The sequence below is a fragment of the Hippocampus guttulatus genome, chromosome 2, assembly GCF_054856545.1.
Source record: "Hippocampus guttulatus isolate MCC_2025c chromosome 2, RoL_Hgut_1.0, whole genome shotgun sequence".
In the NCBI taxonomy this organism is placed as follows: domain Eukaryota; kingdom Metazoa; phylum Chordata; class Actinopteri; order Syngnathiformes; family Syngnathidae; genus Hippocampus; species Hippocampus guttulatus.
The window spans coordinates 7,207,797-7,226,042 of NC_141262.1; the positions used below are offsets into that span (position 1 = coordinate 7,207,797).

The 18,246-nt window shown below is 40.9% G+C and overlaps 1 protein-coding gene across 4 annotated transcripts in view; it reads left to right on the forward strand.

Moving 5' to 3' along the window:
* The window catches only part of diaph2 (diaphanous-related formin 2), a 397,003-nt gene that overhangs the window by 303,183 nt on the left and 75,574 nt on the right, over window positions 1–18,246 (forward strand). For all 4 annotated transcript variants that reach the window (XM_086133318.1, XM_086133344.1, XM_086133327.1 and 1 more), the window contains 2 exons: window positions 2,125–2,289; window positions 11,355–11,490. In XM_086133318.1, the coding sequence (XP_085989444.1) occupies window positions 2,125–2,289; window positions 11,355–11,490 (301 nt within the window). The remainder of the gene's footprint in view (window positions 1–2,124; window positions 2,290–11,354; window positions 11,491–18,246) is intronic.

Genomic DNA, 18,246 nt, shown 5'->3' on the forward strand with positions numbered 1-18,246 from the left:
GCCTGTCGTCACTCACTCCGCCTTTTCTCTATATAAATAGCGTGTCGGCCAGAGGTGCTCTCGGTCAGGCTTTGGAACTCGGCGCATACACAAGACGCTCCATATTATAAGGCGTCCTGTCCATTTTGGAGAAAATTTAAGACTTTTAATGGCGCCTTATAGTCATGAAAATACGGTAATTCATATTGCGTAGACCCATGTTTCTATGCATATGATGCAAGGTCAGCTACTATGTGATAATGTAACATTCTGCATGAACACAGACGGACACAAAGGATCGGAGTGGAAAGCGTTCTCCAAGTGTCCACTTAACATCTGTGACCTGAGGAGCTCTGCTTGCAGTTGCTTGTAATGAATGAATTTCTGCTTCTGCAATGCCACAGACTGTGTATGCCGTGACTGCACTGAATTTCAAGGTAATGCGGGAGGCTCCTTCCACTTGCTGCGAATCAAGCTGGCTGTGTTCACTCCCACAATGTCACAAATACCCCTTTGTACCATCCCCTATCAATGAAAATACCAAAAGTGAAAAAGCTCCTCCGGTGCACACAGTTGGCACTTGCCGCACTTGCACTGGGCACAACAAATAGTGCCTTCAGACTCACACCATCACCAGGTGCAAATCGAACCTATGCTGCTTGAAAGTCAGGCAAAGACACCACTACACCATCAGTGACATACCGTGCTCAAGATAATAGCAGTCGAGTGTAGCGCAATGGTCCCGGGCTGCAGTAGCATTTGTCAAGTTGACATGCAATACAGATGTGAAGCACATCTCAGAAAGAGTGGATTGGATACACGGGTGAGCAGAATCTTCCATTTTGTGTAATGGAATAATGAATGCGCAGCAGGGTGGCCTTGTTGTTCGCAATTGTGCCTCACACTTCTGAGGATTTGGCTGAGCTCTGGCCCTTCCATTGCTAACAGAGACCAGATGTGTTTTAACACTTTGCTGTTACTTTGAACACCAAGTGTCGCAGGTACATTTCTTTTGCATCCGTAGGTTGCATGGAGTGAATAATTATATTTGCCATTATCCTTTCATCAGATCTCCAGCAGTAGCTGATCATAGTGATGATCTTTGAGCCTTCCCTGTACTGTTCGCGGCCGTTCCCTTTGAGGCTTCCAAGTGTCCAAGCGCGAGTCTCGCCGAGGTCAGGTGGCTGCTGCGATAATGCTTAACTGATGTTGGCTGTCAATAGCCATTCACCGGGAGAAAAGTGGCGCGCCTGTTCAGTAAATTACACAGTGCGGCATGAGCAGCCAGGTTCAAAACAACCTGACCGCGCTGTTGTTGGGAGAAACAATAGAACAATGACTCCAATCAGCTCCTGCTGCAGCCGTGTGTTTCGTGCCGCTGACTGCAACACACCCTTTCCAATGGTGCACTGCTGCGGCTATTCGCTCGCTCTGCCATTGACTCCAAAGTATGATGGAGGGGTGATTGTTATGACGTTCCGAGTGTCTCTGTTTTTGATATGCCCCAGTCTCTGTTGACCTTGACACAGGTGCCACTTCACATTGATGGGAGTGATGTCATACAATGGTACCGTAATGCTGGAGTATCTTGCAATTTAGAATTCAAGAAACATTTTGGTGAGAAACATGCCACAATGGTTTCACACAGTACTCTCAGTGGCCTTCATCTGAGGCAGCCATTTTGAGGCTTTTAGCAACTGAATTTACCTTGAAGCAGATGCATTCAGAGTAGAAGCGACTCCAGTTTTGTCTCAGGGCTTTTGTCTTGCAAATATCTTGATAGTTGCAGATGAGTGCCAACAGCTCTGTAAATGACTGAGAAGTGTTACTTTTTTTGCTAATGCCGTCTAATGACATTTGCTTCTCATGCTAGTTGCTTAGCCGCTGACTGGTTAGCTGATATGTGCTGTGTTGTGATAGTAAGAGTTTCATGTGTGATGATTTGAGGATGTATGTAAAAAAATAATGGTTTATTTATTTAATTATGTATTTATTTGACTTCTGCAGCATTTAATGTTCAACTATTGTCATACTCACTTTGTTTACTTACCAGTCCATTTATTTTAGTGAGTGTGGGAGTGTGGTTTTCAACCATCACATCAAGTCCACATTGTTCCCTTTTTTCCTTAACCGTGTCCCTCTCACGGCTTCTGCAAGCATGCACGGGAGCAGTACGAGAAGCTGTCCATCATGCACAAGAACATGCAGAAGCTCTACGAGAACACGGGTAGTTATTTTGCCTTTGACCCGCAAGTCCTCAGCGTGGAGGATTTCTTCGGGGACCTGTCCAACTTCCGCATCCTCTTTTTGGTGAGTAAACAATGTATCAAAAAGTTTGACACCTTCCCCTCCTGAGTACATTGCAATGGTGTATCACGATGCAGTTTGATGAAAACACTATTTGAAAGAAGGCATTACTTAGTCAATCTATTGTACTTATTGTAAGCTGCTTGCATATGAACTTGATGTCTTCTTTTGGGATTTTAGTTGCAAAATAATCTTCCAATTGTACATGGCAATACCTGCTCAAGCTTTGTGTGCACGTGCAAACTCACAAATTCCAAACAACGCTCCAAAACTTTACCAAATGTTGCCATAAAATCAAAGCAGTAGAGCGAGTAAGGAGTGGGGGAAAAAAAAGGTAATTCTCATAATAGAACTACCGTAACACATAAACGGTGAGATGAATCGAAGAGTGTGAGCACTATGTTCTTTGAAAACGGCACATTTTAGAACAATTACTCCACATCACACCTTTGTCTATTTGTTGTTCTTGCCTTTCACTTGACATTAAGCATAATGCATGGCATCTAATATTCTTCCAAAAGTGCCCCATTCTATCTGTATGAGTCACTAAACGCCGATTGGCCACTCTTTGTAGGGAAAGAGTAAGCTTTTATTCTTCCCACAATGGAGGGAATTCAGGTTATTGCAGCAGCGACACCAGAGAGTAATAATAATAAATATGAAAACAAATACCTGTGTTCTCAATGCACAACACGAGGCACTGGGATTCACATAAATAATAGGCAGTGAAGAAGGAAAATATTTTGTTGTCGTAAGGTAAATAGTACTTCATTGCAGAACAACAACAACAGCAAAAAAACGCAATAATTACTCCCTTGGTTGATGAGTAGATTAAACATATATTTGATCTCCTCAGTGGCATTGGCAGCCTCCCAAAATTGTCAGGAAGGAAGCAACGGCGTCCACAAGGCATTCTCCCATGCTGTCTTTACTCCCCATTAAGAACACCAAGGTCGTCTTGTCTGAATCCTTCTCCTCTCTTCACTCTGATCCCCATCTGAGACCAACTTTTCATCTTCCCGCCATCTCCCCACAATCAAAGTGTAACTGCACACAACACTCCGCTCCCTCAAGGCTTCCCGTGTTGCACGTCTCTAAAAGAGGCATCCACCCAAGAAAATAAATTATTCTCTCAAGCAAATAGCTGCATATGAATATTTTATTACCGATTTCAACTTCCCTGCTATGAATAAGGCGGGAGGATATTGTGAGCGGGCCACGGGGTTACCGTGTGACTAAAATGTCTGAAAATAGGGGCGACGTGTTGCTTATAAGGTAGTGGATTTATGTTAAAAGAAATTATTACAATAGTGTGATCAGCTTCCCCTCTCTCAGAGACATATAAAGTTGCTGATGATGTAAATTTTAAAACAAGAAAATAAATTAGAGTTAAAAAAAATGTTTCTGTGAAAATGTTGTAGGTCAAAGACAAAATGGGCATCATTTATTATGGGAAAGGAAAAATAAAAAATGTGTTTTCTTCTGATAATTAGTTATGGCACGCGACATGATGCAGCCATTTAGCATAAACAATATGAGGGGGTTCCACATAATGGTGACTGCCCTGGAGCAGTCGCTGTTTGCTCAATTTTACTCAGGCTTTGCTATGGAAATGATTAAAAGCCCCAGCAATTGATCTCTGTTTTCATCCTTCTTGGTTCCTAAAATACATTTTATGTTTTTGGTGCATAGCTGTTTTTCAAATCATCTCGTACCATCGTCGAGCCAAATCCTGATTGACAGACTGCCGACCAAGTGGCTCACCCTACCAGAATGTTTTTCGAATCTAAATATGTTTTTCTTCAGCAAAGGTGAAAATCAAAAGTGTGAATGCTAAAAATGGACTGCTGGGACAAAACATGGCCAATACAGTCTGACAGTCCTTCAAACTTGCTCCTTATGGACATGAGTCTTTACAGCATTGACACTGTAGTCCTCACAAAAGCGAATGTAACCAATAATGGAATCCATTAACTTCATTTTCCTTCTGTTTCATGTTCCTGTCATCCTTCACTGTGCGGCCAGAGAAATATTTATTTCGGCGTCCGCACACACACACACACACGCACACACACACACACACACACACACACACACACACACACACACACACACACACACACACAAGTATGAATTTGTTCATTTAATGCGGCTGCCATATTCAGGAGGCAAGTGAATTGCAGTGGCTGGGTCTGCATGCGTAATCCTGACCAGGAACATTGGGGATGAGGATTTTTCCCATTAATGAGTTATCAAAGCACAGCAGATGGGCTGGGATGAGCGAACAGTCTTTCTTGTTAATTGAGTGACTTTCAAATAAGTCCAAAAGAACCAGAGTGGGTTTGCAAAGTAGCACGTTAGTGCATCTCGCACAGATTAGAATGATGATTTCTATGTTTCGTGTATCCAATTCATGCCCCATTCCGTGCTGAGCCGCTCATTTAAAAGCTGGCATATTCTTTCCCAATATGACACATTAATCATGATAAAACTCGTTGAAGATGATTCTGTCACACACACACACACATACAACATATTTCAACCCGAAGAAGTCATTTATTGAGCTGGAATCAAACTTTGCAGCTCTACACTGTGAAGCCGACGCGCGAACCAGTCAACCACCGGGCTAAGTGAATACATTCCCCAAAAAAACGTTTTCAAAGGTTAAAACAATTACTGTCAGTTTGTATATTTCAACACATATTTGGATATACCCTATCAATATAACAATCTGTGATCCAGTATATCACTTCTTTTGCACACACACACATCAACAGATACACAACATATCTTGGCTCACAGTGTAAGAAACAGATGGCTAATAAACACATTTTCTGCTTAAAGACCAGGCGCTTTCTAGTTTGTAAAAATTCAAATGAGCCAGAGTGATGACATTATGGGGTGAGATCACATGGAGCAGTTGGAATATCAACCCTCAATAGACGTACTGTGCTCTGTACGGGGTTACGGAAGCGCGCATATATATATATATATATATATATATATATATATATTTCTTTTTTCAGGAATTATTGAAGGATTTGACTTGAACAAAGGTCCCTGTTGGTGGTTTGGTTGACCTTTAGGTGGCACAGCACACAGGTTGGGAAACAAGTAGCGCTTCGAATCTCCGTCAGAGGCCACAAGTGCATGTGTTGTTGACCAGTCGAAGCTGCATGTAGGTGCTCCTTTACAGACTTCTCAGTTTGCATGTGCAAGTTTTGTGTGCAATTGGGACTGCAGCCCCCTTGCACCTCATTCCGCTTCTTTCCACAGGAGGGGAACCGGGGCACAGAACTTGTCATAAAACACTGCATGCCTATTGGAAATTTGTGGCCACAAATCACTTTGGCAGCTTTGGGAGGTTATTGCAAGGGACAAATCTTTTGCTTTTACATTTTAACCACACATCTGACCTTTTCTTCAATCCCTCATATTTACCTCAATTTTTTTTTTCTCAACCATAAGTGTGTTTGTTTGAGCAGGATTATGCAAGCGCTACAGAGCTCATGTTTCCATTATGTTCCGGAGAAGCTATATTTAACCTTGTTCCATCCCCGCAACCCACCCCCCCCCAAAAAAAAAAATGCTTGAGTTGTACTTTTCCATTAGCAAATGTATAATTGAGGACCCTCTCCAGGTCTTCCAAATGTTCCCCCAAAATGCGGATAGTTTACTGGAGTTTACAGTTCTGTGACTGATGCACCTTTCTGCATCTTACTAAATTTACCATGCAGTCCTGCGTACTAATTCAACAGTATGCACTGATTCTCCTTTAAATCCCAAGGAATATTATCATGTGAAAGTTGACCAATATCAAAGATAGAACGACAACAGTTAAAGCTATGGACATGTTACATTTAGTAGGCCTACTTAGTATTGGATTTACAGTGCCGTGAAAAAGTATTTGCTGCCTTGTTGATTTCTCTGTTCTGTGCATATCTACGCACACGTTTTCAGTCAAACCAATTTTAATATGACACAGAGACAACCCAGGGAAATACAAAATGCAGTTTCTAAATGCCAATTTGAATCATTTCAACACACACACACACACAAAAATCCAAACCTACCTGTCCCTAATTGAAAAAGTAATTGTCCCCTGAACCAACTAATGGGTTGTGCCACCAACTCAAGCATTTGCGATAATTGGTGATGAGTCTTTCACATCGCTGTGGAGGAATTTTGGCCCACTCTTCACCGCAGAATTGCTTCAAATCCTCCACATGGGAGGGTTTTCAAGTATGAACTGCCAAGGTCACACCATATCATCACAATTGGATTCAAATCTGGACTTTGACTTGGTTGTAGTGTTTTGTTTTTGTTTGTTTATTTTTTTCTGTTTTATGCGCGCGCAAAGTTGATATACATGATGCACAAATCATGTACGAAATAAGTCTTTTTTGAATTGGTTCACAGTTAATGAGATGAAACGGGCCACTTTCATCTTCAGTATACAAACAGTGCCCACCCAAGTTTACAGGATGAATACAGCAATTATTAGCTTTGGGGAATTTGCGAAACTCTTTTCTGGGTTTAAAAATTACACTTTCAGTCCGCACAGTCTACCAAAACAAGACTGTAAACATTTGTGTGAGCTTTTAAAAACCTCTAATCCTTAAAATAAATCTGTTAAAGGTATACAAAAACGGTCACTGTTGCACCCTATCAATAAATCAATTTTGGATCATTAAATGTAAACGTGTCATGCTCAGGAGTCTGATGTGGAATGATGAAGCCACTTCATCAGAAGTCAGTCCTATCAACACGCCGTTTTAAATGTGTTTGGCACTTTAACTAATCCGATTTATTGATGTCATATTCATGACATTGAACGTCTTCTCACTGCAGATGACTGCAACTATCGTGATCATCCCTACTTAGGGACCAACAGCTTTGAGTTATTTTCCAAGGTCAACTGATGTCATTCTGTAAACATGTTACTGTCATAATCTCAACACAGTACATCTCAAGAGATAAAACCAAACCATGTACATGTTTTTGATTTTGAAATCAGTGCACCCCAACTCAAGTATGTGTGACATTACTATATTTCAGTGAGGTATGAAATATAGCCACTGGTCTAATTATTGAGGTACATGCAGTATCTTACCCCCTACAACATACTGTATAGTGTTGCCAAGATCCCGAACATAAAATAAAGACCATCAAAGGGACCATTACAGGGGAAAATATCAGTCCGAATGGTAAGTGCTGCTATGGTAATTACGGGTTCCACTTGATTAGAGTAATGTCGCTCTGTTGCATAATCGTGTTTACAGTCACAATTAGTTGTTTGCTTTCGATCACTTTTGCCGACAGTGTTTTTTTCCCCGTTTGTAATCTGCATAATTTATGAATCGTTTTCTGTTGTAGATTTTCTTTCGAGCAATGTGGTGTTGCAGACACATCACAATGCTTTCTAGATGACGTAAATCTAGGAGACCCAAAATTAGTGATACACTAAATCACCGTATGCATCATGACTACCATATTTTCACAAACGGTGGTGTCGGTCTCACAGAATCCATGCTCACATCAATCACCAGATGTGTCTTCTACATAAGGCATGAATGACTTACCCAAATAGACACCTTCTCTTTCCCATCAGGGAAAAAAAAAACAGGGTATTAAACTGCAGTTACCTTATTTCACAGACACTTTAATTCACTCATTATTTAAAAACAAAACAAAAAAAAAGTTTACTGCTGAGCCAATTTGAACTCTGCACACACATTTATTCACCGATATACCACAGTGTCACCATAAACCACACTCAGTTGATTGTGTGTGTGTGTGTGTGTGTGTGTGTGCGTGCATGCCTGTGTGTGTGTCTGTGCATGCGTGCATGCATGTGTGTTTGTGCTGTTGACTAGCATGATGAACCACTTATTTCACACTTTTTTTTCCATTGCAATCCCTGTAATCCTCACGTCTTAGATACTAACACACACACATTCATCAGGACCATGCTGGGTGTGAGAAGCAGGCCAGGTTGGGCAAGGGTCATCACACATAATGTCAGTGTAAAGATTGGGCTAAGTGTGTTCTCATGGAATCTACAGGAAATTGTACCAAAAAAAGTTGGATTGGATTGGATAAAACTTTATTGTCAAATGTACTGTATGTGTAACATAAAAGTGTGAAGAAATATAAAAAGAAACACACTTTCCAACTTTACTTTCAGTTGCATTCAGACTAGATAGTGCCATTTTTGTAATGAAATGTTACCTAGCCCTTTCTGAGAGATTGGCAGACCGAAGTAATGTTCCTTTAAAATGAATGGAAATGAAATTAATCAATTCCAGCAACAGCAGTAAACAATGCTTAACCAATTTTTTTACGTGTGTGTGGTTAAAAAATAAATATAGCGCAATATAGAGACGGGCTGGCTGGAAACACACTGTGATAAAATAATAGCACGGTGTGTTGAGATGTGGCGGCAATTTTGGGTGCCCACGGTGAACTTAATAACTTCAACAATGCTGTTTAGTCATGCAAGCCAAAGACAACGTGTTAAAATGCAAGAGAGGAAAGGGGACTTATCGGGAAACATTAGCCTACAAAACTTCACGAAGACTTTCACTGCGGCTGCCATTGTTAGCCAGCGAGCTACATTGAGCTCTTTATTCATTGCAAACGACAACCACAATACTAAAAGTACCGTAATATAAAAGTCATTTTTGACCGTGTCCGTCAAGTTTGAGCATTGCTATCTTTGTGAAGGCAGATTTATGTATTTGATCTCATGAGATTGCATCCAATGAAAGAGCTGTCACAACTAAATCCACATAGGCCTCTGGTATCTGCGATGGGTGCGGTCTCAGTCTGCGCCAGCTCAGCTCCGTGATGAGAAGCAAACACATCTTGTTTGTCTCCAAAGGTCACATAGTTGCATTTTTCTCGGTGTTGGCACAAGAACAAACTGACACATTTGTAAAGGCTGAATTGCTCCTGTTGATTATCTAGCTGCCTCTGACTCCTTCCTGACATTTGGGCCGGTCACGAAGGAGCAGCGGGAAAATATCTCCTCCTCACTGCAGTGAGACGGCTTGACGCTCTGCAACGGCTGCTCCACTTTCTTTTCTTTTTACACATCGTGGCATGGTGTGCTGCATTATGACACGTGTAGCTATCATTTTTTAAATAGTTTAGTTAATACCTCACAGCCTCATGCCATCTTCTGCTTGAAGTAATTTTTTACATTGTCATAAATGTGTAAAAATAAGTCAACTTCTGTAAGTATTAAGACGTGAAAGCACTAACACTAGGTCTTAACTTTAATTAAACATGATACCAGCAGCATGCAGGGACAATTTGTGTTGCAGGTTATACTTTTTTTTTTTTTTTTTTAAGAAAATGATCTTTTACAAAGCCCTCAATTGTCAGACTCCTACATGGATGGTGGATTTCGTCACTTTGTTTTCCTGTGACATCCATTTGCTGACTGCCTTTTAATGCTCTCAAATGTAAATAAAAACAAAAAGTGATGTTGAAATTGAGATTTATTTTTAGTTTATTTTATTTTTTACTACCTGTAAAATTTCAACATTGTTTTGTAAATGTATGACTATATTTCAATAATGTCTGGCACTTGACGATTTTCTTCCAATCAAAGCATTTTCTCTTGTGTATGCAGGAGAGGTTTTTTTATGTTCCAATAAAACCCAGAACCTTTTTGGCTATAGGTTTGTTTGGTGCAAGCAAAACACTGCTCATTACCAAAAGAACACCACACCTGAAGTGAAGCATGCTTTTGGCATCATCATGTTTTAGGGTTGTTTTTCTTCAGTTGGACTCGGGGCCTTATACGAGAGGTGGAGAGGATCATAAACAGTTGAAAGTAGCAGTCAATGTTACCCAGAACGCTTTGAGACTTCTGCTAGAAAGAAAACAAAACCAAGAAAAGCCTACAAGAGCAAATTGAAGTGGGGCCAATGAGAGGCACTTTAAATGGTGGCAGGTGTGCGGTGACTCCCATTTCAAATGAGTGCAAAAGTGCTTGGTCGATTCTGAAAACAGCCACATGCCGGATGGAGTGTACACACTTATGCAACCACAGTATTTCAGTCATGTGTTTTCATTTGTCCCTCTTGGAAATTATTCCAAATACAATGCAATTATGTTGGACAGGGTGGCATTAATATTGTATAACGTTTTGAAACAATTCATGTTGGTCTTAGGTTTTTGTGATGTAACAAACTGACATTGAACAGGGTTGTGAAGAATTTATTTTTGCACTGCACTTAATCATCGACATACCTTTCTGTGCAAAAATCTTTTCAAGCCAAATAAAGTGGAGCATATTCATATTAAAATCTGAATTTAACGACATCCACTAAAATTTGTAGAAATAAAAAAAAATATGTGGCTTGGCTGAACATTTGTGGGTCTATTAATCGATATGATGACAAAAATATGCCTTCAAAACTGCCATATTTTTCATTCATTGCTGCCAGTGTATGAGCTCTCCTCCAGCTATGTCAGGCATGTCAAACTCATTTTTGTCACGGGCCACTTTTGAATTTCGTCTTCACTCGGAGGGTCGTTATGACAGTAAAGCCACAAAAATGTTTAATCACATTGTTACTTTTATGGGTAAAAAATATATATATTGCAAAATCTCATTGTCATTTATTACACAAAACAATTTGACATTTCGGTACATTTTTTAGCAAGGATCATGCGAGTTGACACATATGATTTTCTTTTGGGGGGGGGCACACAAAATGATGTGTGGGCCGCCTCTGGCCCCCGGGCCTTGAGTTTGACACCGGTGATCTATTTAAATATTTAAAGTAGAGCAGATGCCTCATAGATTATATAACCTTGTATCCCACCCCACCCCTCCCAAAAAAGTGCTCATACACTTGAAATGATTTGTCGTTGATTCCGGCATCAATCCATCTCGGAATACACATTTTCTGCTGATGGCAAGTTGCAGTTTCTGAAAACGTCACTCAAAGAGTGGTGGCAGAATTCAGAATTCATCTGTTCGTGTGTGTGTGTGTGTGTGTGTGTGTGTGTGTGTGTGTGTGTGTGTGCGTGCGCGTGCATTTCCTTATCAGGAAGCCGTGAAGGAGAACCACAAAAAGAGAGAGATGGAAGAGAAGATCAAGAGAGCCAGGCTAGCGAAGGAAAAAGCAGAGCGCGAGAAGCAGGAGCGCCAGCAAAAGAAGAAGAAGCTGATTGACATGAACAAAGGTGCGTCGCTTCTCTACAAAGATGCCGGCAAGGCGCGCTGAGAGTTTGGGAGCAGAGCGAAAGAGTTGCGGATGAGGGCCTGTGTGGAGTCTTGCTTTATAAGTGATGTAGGTCATGAGATGAGATTACGCCTATGATTTCATAATTGACAGATGGACACTTATTCTTATTCTGAGATATTTGGTAAATTCTATTTCTATTCAACCAATGAATGCAGGAAGGCAAAAAAAAAAAAAAAATGTACAAAACCTTATGTAGTGTCCTATTACTTGGTGTCTCAAACTGTCCAAGCCTGCTCACCAATACATTTGACCAGCTTGAAAGTTCTCACAAAAGTCCCACTCGGTATGTTGTACAAGAAAGTCTGCCATGAGTCAGCAATTTTCGGGTTTACACTCAGCGTTGTTCGGGCTTTTTTTTTTTTTTTTTCCACTGGATAAAAACATACATTGTTTTCAGCATACAACAACAGTTCATTAAAAAAAGCAGATGTTTCTTTTTACAGCGATATTAACGTAGATATCAATCTAAATAAGAAGCATAAAAATAACATGTCTGGCATTTTCAGTCATAAAATAAAAACCGCAGAAAATGACTTTTCAAAGTGCACACTTTCAAGTTTCGGATAGCTGTAGCTTCGTAGTGCAGCCAGAGCAGAAGATCAACAGTACTAAACAGCATTGTGCAAAAGTGGCAGTGCTCTGAAAACAAACACAAACGTTCTGTTCTACGTTTGTGAAATCTGGATGCTTGTAGTGCAGCCAGAGCAGTAGTTGAGGGTACACAATCTTACAGTGCAAACATTGCAACGATATCAAAATAAAAACAAACATCGACATTCTGTTTCAAGTTCCAGAAATCTATATCCTCCTCGCGCAAACAAAACTTGCAATATGAATGAGTCAAATTAAGTATCAATCATACAGAGTGACTCTGCCAAAATATTTCTATATTCCTAGATGACTTTGATTTTTCTTTTCACATTTTACCTCAACTGGTTCATTGATATCTTTGTTGACTCTCATTTTTACAATTTTGAGTACATGTGCTCTTGTCATTTTTTTATGATGGGATGAGCTATGTGAGCTATACACTCTATGATGGGAGAGATTTGTTGTGTTTGCATCAGGGCAGGGGACCATACAGTAGTAGTTTACGTACGCCCATTTGGTGCTCCGCATTGGACTTCCTGAACCCAAAATGTAAGCAAGCCAAAGATGGACCAGTGCCTCTCGGCTTGCATGGGACTGTCTGATAAAGATGCAACCTCTATTTCAGGCACCGCAATTTTGCCTCCCTTGTTCTCCATATTCGAACCCGCGTGCGTTAAATAAAAGAAAAGTAAAAGCAGCGCCGTATCACAAATTCTGGTTAGCTGCCGTGAAGCAAACTAGAACTATCCATCCATCCATCCATCCATCCATTTTCCGAACCGCTTAATCCTCACTAGGGTCGCGGGGGGTGCTGGAGCCTATCCCAGCCGTCTTCGGGCAGTAGGCGGGGGACACCCTGAATCGGTTGCCAGCCAATCGCAGGGCACACAGAGACAAACAACCATCCACGCTCACATTCACACCTAGGGACAATTCTAGAGAGTTCAATCAGCCTGCCATGCATGTTTTTGGAATGTGGGAGGAAACCGGAGTACCCGGAGAAAACCCACGCAGGCCCGGGGAGAACATGCAAACTCCACACAGGGAGGCCGGAGCTGGAATTGAACCTGGTACCTCTGCACTGTGAAGTCGACGTGCTAACCACCGGACTACCGGGCCGCCCATCAAACTAGAACTAGAAGACACAAATGTTGTGGTGGCATTACTTCTTATGCAAAAACAATTTCTCATTGTTTTTTGTCCTTTATGTTAGTGCGAAGGACAGACATTGGCCGAATCCGTTCTCTGTTGTCCAAATATCATTCCTGATTTGTGTCCAGATGCTCTTTGTAAAGCTAAAGCACAATTACCTGAGGAACAAAACATCACTTGAATCTGATGCCTAGATACGCTGAGATATTCTTTGACGCCACAACTATTTGACTTAAGTGTCCATTCAGTACATATTTAGTGCCGATCTTCAGCGCACAATGCAGTTTGACTTTGAGCAATGGTGGGCGTCAGATGCTTCTTTTTGACTTTCAAGTGTTACTTAGTGGTTCAGTGGTGTCATGCAATGCGATCACGCCACCTCTGTCGCCCAGCGGTGATGCAAAATAATGCTGAAAGAGCATTCCTGTCCAAGATTGAACGAGTGGGCTATGTTTAAGGCGACTTATTGCAATTACAGTACCACTATGTCCACACACACCCGCATCCAGCCATATACCCCACCCCGAAGCAATACCAGTAAACTGCGTGTTGATCAGCATGAGTTGCTCTGACATGAAAAATAAGAGCAGCAGAGCAGGATGCTTGTGTCGAGCTCTGCCAATGACATTGGGAAGGAACTTCAAGCCTGAAGGCCCTTTGCAAGCAGTCGGTCTGCTCTTTTGTCCTTTTTTTGGGATTTCCACAATTCACTTGCTACTAAATGTCAGCTTCCAGCCAATGACCTCACAGCCGTATGGGGAAGTGTGACAAGTGTCTTCAGTATGCCACAAATCCTCCAAGATAATTGATGCATGCAACACTGGATCTTCTTTTCTTTTTTTTTTTTTTTTTTTTTACTGAGCAGTGACCCCTTTGAAAGCTTCACTTTTAATAATCCAACACGGATGTGTGTGAAGGAGTCTGTCGAGCACGGCAGATGGAGAAGGGTAAAGAAGCAGCTATAATATTAAATATTTCTGCCATAGCAGATTTTGATCTGACTTTGTGAATGCCATAATATGACTCACATGAATTAAACATAAGGATGACATGGGCAACGTCGCCTGCAGGAGATAGCGATGCGAGGGTTGTCCTCCACTTTGCGAAGGGAAAAAAAAAGCTACCTTGTTGCAGTGTCCTGATCATTCTGACCTTGACACATACAGTACACACAGTTTTAAATTAGAGATGGCAGGCTGTCATTCTTTGTGGAACCTTGAATGGTTTCATGTGGTTCTTCCATAATGTGCCTGCATAGAGAAAGGAAAATGTTTTTGTTCATTAGCAATACAAAATTTGGAGGTTTAATAACAATGACACGTTTTTTTCACCACAAAACTTTGCAAGTTGTATATGACAGATAGTGTTCTGCTCGCTTCGTGTTTTTATGTCGTTGTTTCGTCACGCCCCATGCTCCTTTTGAAATCGCTGCCATTAAATTGTCCGTAGAATCCCCATGAGGTTAAGACTGTATGTTAACTTGTCCATGACAGTGCCATTTGTGAAGGCCGACGACCGCAAGAGACTAAATGTAAAACACCCTAATTTGAGAGTTATTCAACGATTAACATACCAACCTTTTTTGGAAATCCGGTTGAGATCTTCTAAGTGCTTGAAACAAAGAATGCTCGTCGTCACCCCGGGGTGAAATTCATCCACTTTGTGAGAATGAAACTATATTGTGCCAATTTTCTGGTCCGTATGTGTGCCCTATTCTTTTCTTTTGGTCACTCAAATGACTGTTTGCCTGAAAGTGAACAGTGCATTGCCACACAGCGCCAAGGCATTTCGTCGAATAACTCGACAATGGCAAAGAGCAGTTAACGGGACAATCAACAATGGAAATGACGTCACTCGCCGGATACTGCCAAACAAAAGCTTTTTTCATAGTTAATTAAGAGTGTTGCTATGGGTCTAACTATGAAACTGGGTGGGTTGTGTTAATAAATAAATAAATAAATAAAGTATGCAAGAAATAGACTGAGCCCCAAAGCATTACTCAAAAAAAAAAAAAAAAATGGTTGGCCAAGTTTACGTCACGCTTGACCTTTAAAGTTCTCCAGATTTTTTTTTTAATGTGAAAACGTTTTCATCTTTTCATACTACATGAAAAAAAAACCTGTAAAGTAATCATGATATTTTTTTAAATAGTATTGCATCTTAGCGATTGTATGAATCCGTCCACTGACAGTAATTAAATGGCCTCACAGTCATTTCTAAATGATGAAAAAATCTTGTAAACATAAAAATTGATGTTGAATTTAGCGCCAAATAACGGCCTTCCAATAGATAGACAGATTTACTAACAGTAAATAACTGTGAACAAATCCATTCACATGAACAGATGGCATAAACATATGGCCACTATATAATATTTAATACACTTTCCATTGGGTTGCTGTGATTAAAAGCATTGCTTGAAAACCATTTTACTCGATCATCCATTAGTGTTTAAAGCCAATTCAAGAAGGTGGTTATTTTTTATTTTTTTTTTGTGAAGGGATAGATTTTGTCATTTTGCAAATTGCAAGCAAATCCTCTTCACTTGCGACTGATTAATACACTGGATAATTAATGAGGGCTTATTTCATTTTTACTGAGGAGAAGCTTTTGGTGTGGGGAAAGGTGATGATGCTTTTCATAAAACCTTTTGCGTGCGTGTGTGTGTGTGGGTGTGTGTGTGTGTGTGTTATTTTTAAACCAAAACTGATACGTGAAGCAAGAGTGGTGCTAAAACGGGGTTCCTCTGTAAATGTTGGAGATTGGTTATGAAGCCACTACCCAGTCATCCCATTTGTTTTAATTCTCACAAAGTGGATTTCCACATTCTCTTGAACTGACCAGATGTTCAACATTTACTTGATCACATCACTTTCCTGCAAACCCAGTAGTCACATAAGACTTTTGAGGGGCCAAAGAGATGGTTGTGTTTTGTTTGTGTTTTATTTTGTGCAGCGACATATGATAGAGTGTCACAAGGAGCATGTGTCAAAAGCCTGAGCGGGGTCAAGCCACTGGGCAATCTTTTCTTAAGGCCTCTTGTGAGAAGCAGCAGGCGCTTGAGGCTGCACGCTCGGCGAACATCAGCGAGGTCAGAGCCCTCGTCTGGGGCAAGTGTCTGCACCCGCATGTCAACTTTGTACCTCAGTCGAAACCACTAAGCTTTGAACAGCGCCGCCGAGCCAGAAACACTTTTGACTGCAATGTAGCTTGGCATGAAGCACAGAGGAATAAACAAACAACTAAAGAGCGCAAAGACAAGTTTGGGGGACTATTTCAGAAGGAATAAGCCCTCTCTCCACAGGTAGAAATAAGAATCTCATACCCATTATAAAATGAGGATTCAACATTCATGGGCAATGCTCAATTGTGATGCTTTTGGGTTAAATTAAAGCTATTTCAAAATGTAATTGTGCCACATGTTGTGGCTTGCGTTACAGGTTTAATTTTGCAACTTACAAAATGCTTTTCAAATCGTCTTTCTCCATTGAACAAAATGTAAATGCCATTAATCTGATCCAGCCCCACATGGTGCCCCTTTTTGTGTGCCCATCTTGATCGCCAGGCGTCCGTACAGTACAACTACGACTGAGTCAGTAAGATACAAAATAGTAATGTTTGTTGTTTTTCCACATTATTAGAATGGGTGCCTGTGACCGTTATTACAGTCCGTCTACACATGTTGCTACACTTTATGTCTTCAATGTACGGGTCACTTGTAACTGAAAGGACCACAGTACACTCTTCCCAATTGTATGATCACGACAATTTCACTTTTTTTTTTCCTCCAAAACAATCATTGTTTGACTACCGTATTTTAATGTGAGCTCACCCCCAAAAATGGTAAGCAACAGCTTGCAGGCACCATCCGGGATTCTTTGGTGGGGATATTATCATGCCTCTGCTGACAAAACTTTGGGATAGAATAATATTCAACATTTTTATCTTTGATCACATGACAACTGGAGGTTGTTTTGTGTGTCACCACATAATCTATTACTGCATCCAAATGCAGATAATTCTCAAATTTCTTCAAAGAGCACCTAGATCTCATCACCAGCAACTTTTCAGTCTAAATTTATTTTTCAATATACTTCCATTCCCCAAACACGATTATACTGTTGTGTGTCCTCTTTATGCATCCAAAAGCATGTTTTGTTTTGTTTTTCTCCTGGCAGTGATCGCCATATTCTAATTCAGCAAAGTCCATCGACTGAGCTCTGACTATTTCTGTGAGTCTCTGGAGAGAGCAGTTGGCATGTATACAATGATGCTCCTATTTATGCATCCCGCTTGTCAACCTTTTGCACTTTTAGGATCAACTTGTATGCATAAGTGCAATGTTCCTCGCACAAACAAAAAGCATTTCTTGAACTAGACTTGGTCTGCCTTTCTCTTAACCAGTGATGGGCAACTGGGGGCCCCGCAGGTCACATGTGGCCCACACTCTGAGTGGCCCCGATTAACTTGCAATTTTTAATCTATATACATGTATCGATCCATCCATTTTCTGGTCCACTTATCCTCACAAGGGTCACGGGGCATGTTGCAAACTATCCCAGCTGTCTTGGGCAGTAGGCAGGGCAGCACCCTGAACTGGTCACCAGCCAATTCCAGGGCACACATAGACGAACAACCATCCGCGATCACGCTAACACCAAGCGACAATTTAGAGTGTTGATTCCACACGCTATTATCGGAGCTGTTGAGTTGAAACATGAATAACGAATTGACATGAACATATGACACTCCAAATTAATTCATTGTGGGCGTGCATAGTGCGTTACAGTGACCTTTTTGGTTTTAGAGTGTCTGCTTATCTCATGCTATTCACATGTACAGTAGATATGAAACACTATGGCTCATTTCTTTCCTCAATGTTCTTTTCATTTTATTGCTAAAATGCCCGGAAGCATGTTTGAGAGTCAGATCTGAAACCCGGGACCAAGAA